This window comes from Anoplopoma fimbria, chromosome 24 (genome assembly GCF_027596085.1).
Source record: "Anoplopoma fimbria isolate UVic2021 breed Golden Eagle Sablefish chromosome 24, Afim_UVic_2022, whole genome shotgun sequence".
NCBI classification, from domain to species: domain Eukaryota; kingdom Metazoa; phylum Chordata; class Actinopteri; order Perciformes; family Anoplopomatidae; genus Anoplopoma; species Anoplopoma fimbria.
Window position 1 is genome coordinate 2,727,984 of NC_072472.1, and position 14,080 is coordinate 2,742,063.

Below are 14,080 nucleotides of genomic sequence, written 5' to 3' on the forward strand. Positions count from 1 at the left end.
ATTTGGAGGAAACTATAAAGACCTTGAAGCAGAGAAGAGTTGTTTTAAATGTCCACTACTGACCAATAATCTGATCTGGTGTCAGATTAGAGCGACTGTGGAAGTGGGTTAATGCTGCAGCGCCCTCAGGCGAGCAGCCGACCTTTAGCTTCTCAGGTTATTAACCTGCAGAGTTACTTCTCACAGTATGTTCTCTGTGCTCTCATGGACCTCAGTCACACATTTATCTAATTTAATTTAATTATTTTTATTTGTCCTGAAACAAAACAAACGCAGGAAACAATCCTTGTTTTTAATCACAAGCATTAAAGGTTCATTAAATTCAAACTCACTGTTTGATGTTCACTTGCACATTTACATGAGAACACAAGGGTTAAAAGGTAACATCAGACTATAAACTACGTCTAGGTATAGAGTGTTGCTTGAATGAGTCCTGAAACCTGGTAATGAGTCAGCAGCTTTTCACTTTTCCTCGACTAGAAGTCAATCTGTTTTTGGTTAAATGCCTGAAACAAGGTCTGTTGTTCACACAACCTTAAAGAAATGTTAATGTTTTGTTCTAAAACATCCCGTCATGTTTAAAAACTTCACATAACAAGATTATTAAAGAAAATTAACGTCACTGTTGTTTACAACCATTGAAAAAAGATAAGAAAGAGTTATAATTAATTAAATTATTATTTGTATTATTTACACTGTGTTTACATCATATTTTAATAGCAGATTATATTTTGCATTAATAATCTGAATATGCAAAAATATTTTAATTTAAAAAAAATACAATATTTGCCTCAGAATTTAGATTGAAGTACAGCAGAATAATGGAGATGCTCAGGTAAAGTGAACAGTAACGTTACACCTCTGGATAAATGTTTTTAATTCAAAATGTTTAAAGATTATCTCCACGATGTTGCACATTATTACCTGTAATTCAGATTTTTATTGATTGTAGAGATCAAATTATAGATATTTGACTCCAAAATCTACACCAAGAATTTATTACACAGAGCAAAGTTTCTATTTCTAAAAGATGTTTTGTTGAATCTAGAAATAGTCAACAAAACAGAGCAAAAAAAAAACTCCTGCAGATTGTCTTCTTCACTTGCATTCAGAGATATTTAGTGACAAAGTTTTGGTACAATGACCTTCATCAGGTTTCTCCTCTTAAATCTAGAAAGATAGGTGAAATGAGCTGCATCGAGAGAAACATTAAAGTCGTATGAAGGAGAGTTTTATGAATCAAAAGGAGGATTTAAATAATTGGTATCCACTGCACAGACATGAGTATCAGGTCGTATGAGCCGTCCCGTCTAACAGCAGGTATCTGACCGTAATCCTTTAAGAGGATCAGGTCTGAAGGACCCACTAACCGTCTCTAGTGTCCGGCACACAGCACATGTTCACTCCTGTCACCCTGACGGAGGAGAACATGTGTCTGTTTGAAATGTGCTGAGAGCTTCAGCCACTTTGGTGTGAGTCTCTTATGTCTTTTGTTGTTTTAATGGAGCGTAAGCAGTGATGGAGGACGAGAGCTGGAGTCGTTTCCTTCATGTTTCCTGAATATTTCTGATATAACTGAGAGGAGGAGGAGTTTAGGTGAGAGGCAGTGTGAGAGGGTGACGGTTAAAGAGGGTAAATGAAGCACTAATGTTAATATTTACATGTTAATGTATTTTGTAAACTCTGGTTTGGTTGCAAACTGTTATAAAAATCATAATTGTTACTGGGTATCACTTTATTTTAGCATTTTAAAGCAGCATATAAATATTACACTATAATTTACACTTTAAATAAACACTTAACACTTTAATAAAGACATTTTATCAAACATTTAAATGTATATTTAAATGATGTGCTTATACTATTGTACTGTGTTTATTGTTATGCACCAATCACTCAGTCAAATTTCTTGTACGTGCAAACAAACTGTTTCATTCTGATTCTTAAGTGGTTGTAAGCAGGTATAATTGAAATTCTTCAAGTGTTTTCTTTAGTGTATAGTATTTGCTAACAAATATGAAAATGCTTTCTATGTACCTTACATCATACTTGTGCAATTTATGTATTTACAAAAGCCTCCACGTATGAGTGTCCACAGCAGTGGTGGAAGAAGTATTTTGATATTTTAATCAAGTAAAAGTAGTAATATCACGGTGTAAAAATACTCTGTTATGTATAAAGAAAGAGTCATGCATTAAAAGTAAGTGAAAGTCTTTAAAATATACTTAAAGTACTAAAAGTAAAAGTACTGAACTACTAAAAATACGTCAAAATGTATATCTTTTTATTACTGTTTGTATTAATATCTGCAAAGTAACTAAAGTTTGATCCAGGCAGTAAAAGAAAACCTAACCAGATACCAAAATGTGCATGAAAAGCACTAGAAAAGTGATCTCTTCATGATATATATATACATATTTGTTTAAATTAAACCCACATGACCCCTCGTCCCGTGCAGACCGTCATGCCGGTGCTGGAGGTGACCTGCAGCCTGATTGGCTGGTTCTGTCTCTACCTGTTGTTCTGCCGTTCCTTCGCTCAGCGAGGAGCCGAGTGGAGCTGCAGACTCGTCACTTTGTCCCACGGCGTCGTCATCGTGCTGCTGACGGCCTACGTGCTCTTCATCGACGGACCCTGGCTCTTCACACACGCAGGTCAGTGCTGCAGAGAGTTCACACATTAAATATAACACAGTAACCTGAATATGTTACTACTTTATTAAAAAATGAAGACATAAAATGTAAAAAAAATATATTCTTTAAGTGCTTTGAAAAGGCTGTAAATAAAGATTTGTTCTGTTATTAGAAACCTGCTGTCCTCTCTGAGGGTTTAGAGCAACACATACATTTATATAATAAATAATAAATGTCTGTTTTGGTTGAGTAATACTTGTAGTAACTCTGTATTTTGAACACTAAAAGGATTTCATTCATTTAACTTGTTAGAAACCAACATTTAATTCAGTTAATAAGATCAAATCCAACAATGACTCAAAGTTATAATGAATTAAATTATTATTTTTATTATTTACACTGTGCTTTTGCTAATGTGACATGTCAAAATGTCTTCTGCAAAAATAACCAATTAAAAATGTTTCTTAAGTTCTCAATTAACCAACTGATTGTTTCATAAAAATAGAGAGAAATGTTTGTCATAGTTTCTCAGAGCCCAAAGAGACGCCTTCACGATGTTTGTTTAGTCCAAACCTCAACATTATTCCAAATAAATTAACATTTTAAAACATTATAAGAAGTAAATGCAGCAAAGCTAGAACCATGAAATGTTTTTACATGAAAAATGACTTCAACAATATAAATAGTCGCCATTTGATTTTCTGTCAAACAAATAATCGACTCATACTTTCAGCTGTACTTGTATAAGTTGTCATCTTATTTACAATAAAACATCATATTTTGAAAGCTCTTTGTGTGTTTTTTGTTGAAAAACGTAAGTAATTAAAGTTGTCAGTTATTGTAGTGAAGTAAAAAGTACAATATTTCTTGTGTAGTAAAGTATAAAGGGGCATTAAATAGAGATAGTGCAGATGTTTAGAAGCATTTAAAAGCACTTAGAATCTTTTTTTAACAGTTTATAGATAACCCTTACTTAAAAAAATAAATAGAGAGTAATGTAAAAAATACAGGAATTATCATGTAACAAAGAAGAATCACACAATGTTTTTTTTATGAATTTATCCTATATTTATGCAAAGGAACCTGATATTTATGATCGTTTCTTAACAAAATGTGTAATTCCAGCACTTTATAAACATTTTAAGAGTTTTAAGCATCTTTTGATGATTATCGGGATAATATTGGAATGCCTATTTTTTAACACATATTAATGTTGATAAGCACCTTATAAGATAAATTATACTCTTGTTTATTTGCAGCTGTCTACGTTCCTCCTGATGCAAATTAAAAATATGCTCTTCAAGAATGTTTTGGTTTTGTTTTCATGTGTTTGTTGTTTTACAAAAGGATTACAACAGAATGTCTTTGTGCTTCCCTGTGCTGCATTATGACAATAAATGATCCTTGAACCTATAAGTGCCTTATTACATGTTAATTAACCCTTAATACAAAGAACTCAATATAAAGTGTTGTATTTAAATAACATGTAACCCTCTTTCCTGACTCCAGGAACAGAAAACACGGAGCTCCAGACCTTCTCCCTGGCCGTCTGCCTCGGATACTTCTTCTTCGACCTTTGCTGGTGCGTGCGTCACCACACCGAGGGCCCCGTCATGCTGGCCCACCACGCCGCCAGCATCACGGGCATCCTGCTGGCGTTGCTCATGGGCGTGTCGGGCTGCGAGACCTGCGGCGTCATCTTCGGCAGCGAGATCACCAACCCTCTGCTGCAGACGCGCTGGTTCCTGCGGCGGCTGGGCCTCTACGACGGGCTGCTGGGCGACATCGTGGACCTGCTCTTCATCTCGCTGTTCGCCACCGTGCGCGTGGGGGTCGGCGGGGTCATGTTCTACTGCGAGCTCACGTCTCCCAGGACAACGCTGGTGATGAAGCTGGGCGGCGTGGCCATGTACGGACTGGCCTGGGTGTTCATGGTGGACATAGCCAGGTTCGGCTTCAAGAAGAGTAGAGCGAAGTACAAAAGGTGGAGAGAAAACCACCAGCTGAAAGAAAGCAACAAGCAAAAACTGGAAAAGAGTGACTGAAGGAATGAATCTTAAAAAGACTTCAATCAATATATTAATATTTGCAGCAGTAGTATTGAACCAAAAGCATAATTTATGATAGTAAAACACCTGATACGGAACCTTTTTCTGCTGTACTTTCATACATTTTGCTGATATACTTCTACTTAACTAAGCTTTAGAGAACAGAACTTTTACTTGTAGTGGAGTATTTTCACAGTGTAGTACTTTTACTTCAATAAAGGGTCTGAAAATGTTATCCACAACTGTCTTTAAAGCGAAAATAAGTCAAAGTGAAAGACTCTCTCCAGGGTTGGTGTTTGGTTTGTCCATTCTGGGCTTCTGTAGAAACATGGTGGACTCCATGAAGAAGACCTGATCCATATTTAGATAAAAGGGCTCATTCTAAGCGGAAACACAACTATTCTTATTTCAGGTCATTATACATTAATGAAAACATCGTTATGAATGTTATATTCAATTTTCAGAAATGCAACACACTGGACCTTTAAATGTGTGAAAATATTCCCCAACAAAGGTACTTTTATTATTAATTATTTTGAGTTTGCTAAAAACTGCAGTGCCCTTCTGTTTAAGGCTTTTTAAAAAAAAAAAAAAAAAAAAAAAAATATATATATATATATATATATATATATATATATATATATATATATATTTATATTTATATATATATATACCGTATTTTCCGCACTATAGGGCGCACTGGATTATAAGGCGCACTGTCAATGAATGGTCTATTTTCGATCTTTTTTCATATATAAGGCGCACCGGACTATAAGGCGCATTAAGCGAAACAAAACAGTCAGTCAGTCAAACTTCCTCCACTTCCTACCATTGATTCATTAACGTTGAATTCTCTCGCAGCTGCTCTATTCCCATGTTCTACTGCGTGACTGACAGCCTTGAGTGTTCAGTCCGCGTCGTAAGCGTGTCTCTTGACCGGAGCCATGTTGGGTCCTTATACACACACACTGTAATATTATGGTGAATCTTATACACACACACTGTAATATTATGGTGAAGCACAGTATGTATTACTCCGCGACGCTCCTGACTACGGTGGCCGTGATGCTGCTGCGGTGCGGCTTTGTAGTTTACTAAGGCCGTTTCTCAATACCAAGTATGGTCAAGTATGGACTTGCAAACTTGCAAGTTCATACTTGGATAGTTCGACTTAGACATGGGGATAGTACAAACTCCCGAGGACGGGAGGACGCAGTACGGTCATTTTGCAATTGGAACAGCAGCGAACTTGATGACGTCACCAACGTCACAACGTCACCAACTCAGCTCGTCGGTCCCGCCTACTCCGGTTATCTTCAGTCATATATATTGACAATAAAACGAAATATGATATAAAACACAACCCTGCCTTTTTTCATTTTCATTTAGAAAATATTAAAATATTAATATGTATATGTTTTGTGTTACATCTGCAACCACAACCACAGAGACACCGGAGCCAGCGGCACATCTGGAGGAGCCTAGCCGAGATCAGGCTGCTGTCAGCGGGCTACATGAGCATCACCGCCCGGTCTCCTCTCTGGTCCTCTCATATCTCCGACAAACGTCGGCGCTTTTTTCAAACAGGCTCTATCTTGATAAATTGACCGCATATTTTAAGTCTTAACAACTACATTCTCGCTTAAAAAAAATGTTAAAACTAAATTCCGTTACACAACAGCAACAGTATTTAGACAGTTATAACTGACAGTTGTGAGCCGTCTCCGCTACTGTCATCTCTTGTTTGCTGGTGAAATGCATTCTGGGATACTTGGCTGTCCAAAGTCCACACAAGTCTACTCCGATGCATCCTCGATATAATGGGCGGAGCGAGGACACATCCGGGTATCTGGACCGTACTTGGCTGAATGCGAACTTGTGTATTGGAACAGTACTTGGGCAGCTAGATGACGTTTCACAAGTTCACGAGGACACAAGTACAGAGAAGTTCACATATTGAGAAACGGCCTAAGTCTACTAAAACATGTGGACAGAGCGCCGTGTACCACACAAAACCGCTTCGAGGTCAGTAAGCACAACCAGAATTAATCCATATATAAAGCGCTCCGGATTATAAGGCGCACTGTCGTTTTTTGAGAAAAGTAAAAGGCTTTTAAGTGCGCCTTATAGTGCGGAAAATACGGTATATGTATATATTTAAATTTTCAAGTTCTTATTTTTAAGATCTTAAGTTGATGCCACGAAGGCTGCAATATCATCTATTATCTTTATTTAATGTTTTAATATCATTAATCTTTATTTAATGTTTTAATATCTTTATTTAATTTTTCATTCTCTTTATTTAATCTTTTATTTCTTTATTTAATCTTTTATTCATTTAATTAATGTTTCATTATCATTATTTAATGTCATTATCATTTAATGTTTTTCGCGTCACAGTGCGGTGCAGTGATGTCACGTCATGATGTTTTCACGGATGTTTATCTGGACGGCTCATCCTCCTGTATACCGGTGTGCCGGATTACCGGCGTTTTTATACGGTACCGGTACCGGCGGACCTTGAGTCAAGTTTTTTGAAAACCTCCTATAGCTAGCATAGCTTTAGAGGAGGTTGAGCCGTCTGGGAGCAAGAGGAACGTCCTTACTCTGGTAGAATCCCGGTGACCGGGAAATAGGTTCCGGCGATCACCGCGCATTGCATGCTGGGTAGATTTTTTTTTTATTTTTTTTTAAATTCACTAACTTTATTGAGACATTTGTTCATACATATAAAACACAATATATTTATATATATATGTATATATTTAAATTTTCAAGTTCTTATTTTTAAGATCTTAAGTTGATGCCACGAAGGCTGCAATATCATCTATTATCTTTATTTAATGTTTCATTATCTTTATTTAATGTTTCGCGTTTGTCACAGTCGCGGTGCAGTGACGTCACGTCATGATGTTTTCACGGATGTTTATCTGGACGGCTCATCCTCCTGTATACCGGTGTGCCGGATTACCGGCGTTTTTCACGGTACCGGTAAAACATGCGGACCGATGAGGCTCAACCTCCTCTAGCTAGCATAGCTAGAGGATGTCTGGTGGGCTAGCATAGCTAGAGGAGGTTGAGCCGGTGGGGAGCTAGAGGAGGCGTCCCGGTAGAATCCCGGTGACCGGGAAATAGGTTCCCAGGATCACCGCGCATTGCATGCTGGGTAGATTTTTTTTTTTTTTTATTTTTTTTTTTTTTAATTCAATAACTTTATTGAGACATTTGTTCATACATATAAAACACAATATATTTATATGTATATATTTAAATTTTCAAGTTCTTATTTTTAAGATCTTAAGTTGATGCCACGAAGGCTGCAATATCATCTATTATCTTTATTTAATGTTTCATTATCTTTATTTAATGTTTCGCACTTTGTCACAGTCGCGGTGCAGTGACGTCACGTCATGATGTTTTCACGGATGTTTATCTGGACGGCTCATCCTCCTGTATACCGGTGTGCCGGATTACCGGCGTTTTTCACGGTACCGGTACCGGATGGATGCACTGGCTCAACCTCCTCTAGCTAGCATAGCTAGAGGAGGTTGAGCCGTCTGGGAGCTAGAGGAGGCGTCCCGGTAGAATCCCGGTGACCGGGAAATAGGTTCCGGCGATCACCGCGCATTGCATGCTGGGTAGATTTTTTTTTTTTATTTTTTTTTTTTAAATTCACTAACTTTATTGAGACATTTGTTCATACATATAAAACACAATATATTTATATATATATGTATATATTTAAATTTTCAAGTTCTTATTTTTAAGATCTTAAGTTGATGCCACGAAGGCTGCAATATCATCTATTATCTTTATTTAATGTTTCATTATCTTTATTTAATGTTTCGCGTTTGTCACAGTCGCGGTGCAGTGACGTCAGTGACGTCACGTCATGATGTTTTCACGGATGTTTATCTGGACGGCTCATCCTCCTGTATACCGGTGTGCCGGATTACCGGCGTTTTTCACGGTACCGGTACCGGCGGACCGACCGGCTCAACCTCCTATAGCTAGCATAGCTAGAGGAGGTTGAGCCGTCTGGGAGCTAGAGGAGGCGTCCCGGTAGAATCCCGGTGACCGGGAAATAGGTTCCGGCGATCACCGCGCATTGCATGCTGGGTAGATTTTTTTTTTTTTTTTTTTTTTTTTTAAATTCACTAACTTTATTGAGACATTTGTTCATACATATAAAACACAATATATTTATATATATATGTATATATTTAAATTTTCAAGTTCTTATTTTTAAGATCTTAAGTTGATGCCACGAAGGCTGCAATATCATCTATTATCTTTATTTAATGTTTTATTATCTTTATTTAATGTTTTTTGTCACATTTTCTTTATTAATGTTTTAGTATCTTTATTTATGATGTTTTCACGGATGTTTATTTGGATTTTTCATTCTCCTTATTTAATCGGTTTTATTTTTTTATTTAATGTTTTATTCACGGTATTTAATGTTTTAATATCTTTATTTAATTTTTCATTCTCTTTATTTAGCTTTTTGAGCCGTCTTTATTTAATGAGGCGTCTCTTTATTTAATCCCGGTGACCGGGAAATAGGTTCATTCGATCACCGCGCATTTATGCTTTATAGATTTTTAATTTTTATTTTTTATTATTTTTAATATTTTTTTAAATTCATTAACTTTATTGAGACATTTGTTCATACATATAATCACAATATATTTATATATATATGTATATATTTAAATTTTCAAGTTCTTATTTTTAAGATCTTAAGTTGATGCCACTTTAATATCATCTATTATTTTATTTAATGTTTCATTATCTTTATTTAATCTCTTATTTTTTTTATTTAATGTTTTATTCTCTTTATTTAATGTTTCATTATCTTTATTTAATTTTTCATTCTCTTTATTTAATCTTTTTTATTTTCTTTATTTAATGTTTTTCACGGATTCTCCTGTATTTATTTACGGTGTTTTAATATCTTTATTTAATTTTTCATTGTCTTTATTTAATCTTTTATTTTCTTTATTTAATGTTTTATTCTCCTTATTTAATGTTTTAATATCTTTATTTAAGGTTTCATTCTCTTTATTTAATCTTTTATTTTCTTTATTTAATGTTTTACCGGGATTTAATAGTTTTAATATCTTTATTTAATTTTTGCATGCTGGGTATTTAATTTTTTTTTTTTTATTTAATTTTTATTTTTTATTTAATGTTTTAATAACTTTATTTAGACATTTGTTTATTTAATATAAAACACAATTATTTAATATTTTATATTATTTATTTAATTTTTTCATTTCTTTATTTAATCTCTTATTTTTTTTATTTAATGTTTTATTCTCTTTATTTAATGTTTCATTATCTTTATTTAATTTTTCATTCTTTATTTAATGTTTCATTATCTTTATTTAATGTTTCGTGTTTGTCACAGTAGCGGTTCAGTGACGTAACGTCATGATGTTTTCACGGATGTTTCACTGGACGGCTCATCCTCCTGTATACCGGTGTGCCGGATTACCGGTGTTTTTCACGGTACCGGTACCGGTGGACCGACCGGCTCAACCTCCTATAGCTAGCATAGCTAGAGGAGGTTGAGCCGCCTGGGAGCTAGAGGAGCCGTCCCGGTAGAATCCCGGTGACCGGGAAATAGGTTCCGGCGATCACCGCGCATTGCATGCTGGGTAGATTTTTTTTTTTTTTTTTTTTTTAAAAATTCAATAACTTTATTGAGACATTTGTTCATACATATAAAACACAATATATTTATATATATATATGTATATATTTAAATTTTCAAGTTCTTATTTTTAAGATCTTAAGTTGATGCCACGAAGGCTGCAATATCATCTATTATCTTTATTTAATATTCTCTTTATTTAATGTTTTATTTTCTTTATTTAATGTTTTAATATCTTTATTTAATGTTTTATTCTCTTTATTTAATTAATTTTCATTATCTTTATTTAATGTTTCATTTTCTTTATTTAATGTTTCATTATCTTTATTTAATGTTTCATTCTCTTTATTTAATGTTTCATTTTCTTTATTTAATGTTTCATTATCTTTATTTAATGTTTTAGTTTCTTTATTTAATGTTTTATTCTCTTTATTTAATGTTTTATTATCTTTATTTAATGTTTCATTATCTTTATTTAATGTTTCATTATCTTTATTTAATGTTTTATTTTCTTTATTTAATGTTTTATTCTCTTTATTTAATGTTTCATTCTCTTTATTTGATGTTTTATTCTCTTTATTTAATGTTTCATTCTCTTTATTTAATGTTTTATTATCTTTATTTAATGTTTCATTATCTTTATTTAATGTTTTATTTTCTTTATTTAATGTTTTATTCTCTTTATTTAATGTTTCATTCTCTTTATTTAATGTTTTATTCTCTTTATTTAATGTTTCATTCTCTTTATTTAATCTTTTATTATCTTTATTTAATGTTTTATCTTCTTTATTTAATGTTTTATTCTCTTTATTTAATGTTTTAATATCTTTATTTAATGTTTTATTCTATTTATTTAATGTTTCATTATCTTTATTTAATGTTTCATTATCTTTATTTAATGTTTTAGTTTCTTTATTTAATCTTTTATTCTCTTTATTTAATGTTTCATTTTCTTTATTTAATGTTTCATTTTCTTTATTTAATGTTTTATTCTCTTTATTTAATGTTTCATTTTCTTTCTTTAATGTTTCATTCTCTTTATTTTATATGAATTCCAAACAAAAAAGGATTAAACAGCAGAAATCTCTGATGAAACATTCACACTTTTAGTTAATTAATGTTTTGTAGGAACTATCTCTCAAAACCTGGAGATTCCTTTTAAAGGAACTTATGTTTACTGTTAAATTCAGACTAGATAGTTATTTTAATGCTTGAGATGAAGCCCACAATCAGGTTTTAAGATGAATAAGATGCCTTCATAAACTAAGATCAGCTTTAAATCTCCTCGCTAAAAAGAGATAATTTCCCCTTAACAACCTGTTAATAGCAATGTAATAAAATACAAAAGTTAAAATAGAACAGATTAATGCTGCATGGATACTATTTATGTGATTGCATGGTGTAAAAAAGAAAACAACACACAAAATCTTTTGAAATTCATAATTGTACATTATATTTCTTTACATAGCAAACAGTCCATAACAATATGTTTTTATCTATATATTCTTTTTAGGTTTTTTTTCTTTTTCTTATTCATGTTTTTCATCCAAAATCAAAACCGTAAATCGTCTGTGCAGTCTAGTGGCCAGTGAATATTTGAGTCCTTTCAGTCCAACCATAAAAGTGAAGTGTAAAGGTTTGATGAGTGAATCTTTGTACCTTTAAAGAGAAAACAGGCCGCTGTCACAAGCTGAAAATGGTGTTTATGAGAAGCCAGTTGCAGAAATTATACTGGAAAAAAACTACTCACAATATTTCAGGGGAATAACATTTTGTTTGATGAAAATCAAAAGCAAAACTCTGGATTACAAATTAAGAATAAATTCCACAATCAAATTAAATTCAATAAATTCACATGTGCACAGACTGTGAAGAGCTTGTTTATATGGTGTAATGTGCTCCAAGAACAAAACTCCAACAGTGACACACAATCATTGTTTTTTATAGCTGCAGGTTTCTGCAGTTCTTCCAACTGAGGACTTAAGAAATATTTTTGATAAAGATTGAAGTGTGTTTTCTATCTGCATTCATGATAAAACTGATAGGAAATAAAGGGCTATTTACCAAATAATTTCTTTCTGCTCTCATACTGCATGAAACCAAAGTACAAGGAGTTTCTGTTTCTGCCTCCATCTGTCAGCTCATCATTCTGCATTGTTTGTTTATAGGTCATTATGAACAGGCAGTGATCTGGATCTATGTTTGCTATGTTATGCTACATTCAAGTGCTATAGGAAATTTAAAATCGGGGACCTTAAAGTCAGACATTCAAACCAAGAGGACAACCGATAAACAAACAGTTCTTGCAAATAGGACACATTTCTGAATGAACTTTGCGGCCAGTCCCCAAATAAATGATGTTCAGTGTATCAACATGGACAATTTATGAGATTTTACATGTACAAGCCTCTCATAACTATTTTTAAATGGTATTTTTACATGCTTGAAGGAATTCTTAACAAATAAACCATTCTGAGAAATATGCTTATTTATTTGCGTTCTTTCCGAGAGGCAAGAAGATCGATATCACTATCATGTGGATTTAGAATAGGGTTAGCTTAGCTTAGCACAAAGACTGGAAGTAGGGGGAACCAGCTAGCCTGTTAAAGTTACACCTACAGACACCTCTGAAGCTCACTATTCAGAATAATACGTACAGAAAGTTTACAACCCAGTCGGACCAATTTTTTTTTGCCATTTATACTTTTGCAAACAGCAGATATGTTAAATGTCCATGTTTCTGGTTCCATGGTTTCATATCAGCCTGGTAACAAAGTAACGCAACAAAGTAACGCAACAAAGTAACGCAACAAAGTAACGCAACAAAGTAACGCAATAATGTAACTCAATAATGTAACTCAATAATGTAACGCAACAACGTAGTGTTTCCACACCAAACCTGGCAACCTCACTGTGACCACAAGACTCTTGAAAGTCATTGTTTGTCAAAAAAAATTGCACCAGCTAGCAAATCCCCCTAAAATTCATTTTTAAATTTCTGTTTGTGTTCGGATGTTAATTACTGAACTTTAGTGGTGGTGGTAAGACTAGTTCCAGTTTTATGCTAAGCTAGGCTAAAGACATACAAAGACATTTGGGGATGGACTTTACAGTGAATATTGCAGAATTTAAAAACATAATGCGTGGAGTGAGAGGACATTTTGGCATTTTAACGGTTGCTCTTCAAGGCTTTTACAAGATAAGTAAATCTATATGCAAGCATGTTCATCTATGTGGCGTGTTGAACTGAATATGTACAGAAGAGGTTTTCTCTTATGACTTATTGCAGACGTTTATATCAAGCTTACAGCAGTGAGTCCTGAACGAGACAATCTACCTTCTCCATCCTTCAGAGAATCATTCTGGTTGCAATCTTCATGTCTCTTTTAATGTCTCTTAATCTCTGCTGTTCATCCGTGTGACTTCACACAGGCAACATTTTTCATTTCATAAATCCAGTGTTTTAAGATAAATTATGCAGTTGATTAATATTATAGCAAAAAAAAAAAGAAAAAAAGAGTCTCTCCTCTTTATAGTGAAACATTCCTAATAATGATGATAACGTCTTCCACTGACAAATTCCTGATGTCTCCATTATTCGGTGACACTAGTGTTAAATAGTGAAATATTCATCCGGAAGAAAGTGATCATGGAGTGGCATGAAACTCGGGAGAGAAGTAAGTCATCGGTCATCACTGAGTCCCATCTGAAAAACCACAAACAAAAGAGTTTTGAGATTT

General features: G+C 33.8%; 2 protein-coding genes across 5 annotated transcripts in view; one reads left to right on the forward strand and one right to left on the reverse strand.

Annotated features, from left to right (window-relative positions):
* Nucleotides 1-2,464: 2,464 nt before the first annotated feature.
* On the forward strand, nucleotides 2,465-4,678 carry LOC129113841 (TLC domain-containing protein 5-like). The gene is made up of 2 exons (XM_054626317.1): nucleotides 2,465-2,654; nucleotides 4,143-4,678. Exons 1-2 carry the CDS (start codon nucleotides 2,465-2,467, stop codon nucleotides 4,676-4,678), a joined length of 726 nt encoding a protein of 241 aa, XP_054482292.1.
* A 7,098-nt stretch (nucleotides 4,679-11,776) lies between these two features.
* LOC129113455 (rho guanine nucleotide exchange factor 12-like) overlaps nucleotides 11,777-14,080 on the reverse strand; it is a 30,500-nt gene continuing 28,196 nt past the window's right edge. For all 4 annotated transcript variants that reach the window (XM_054625763.1, XM_054625762.1, XM_054625760.1 and 1 more), the window contains exon 38: nucleotides 11,777-14,046. In XM_054625763.1, coding sequence (XP_054481738.1) covers nucleotides 14,033-14,046 — 14 coding nt within the window. In that variant the 3' untranslated portion in view covers nucleotides 11,777-14,032. The remainder of the gene's footprint in view (nucleotides 14,047-14,080) is intronic.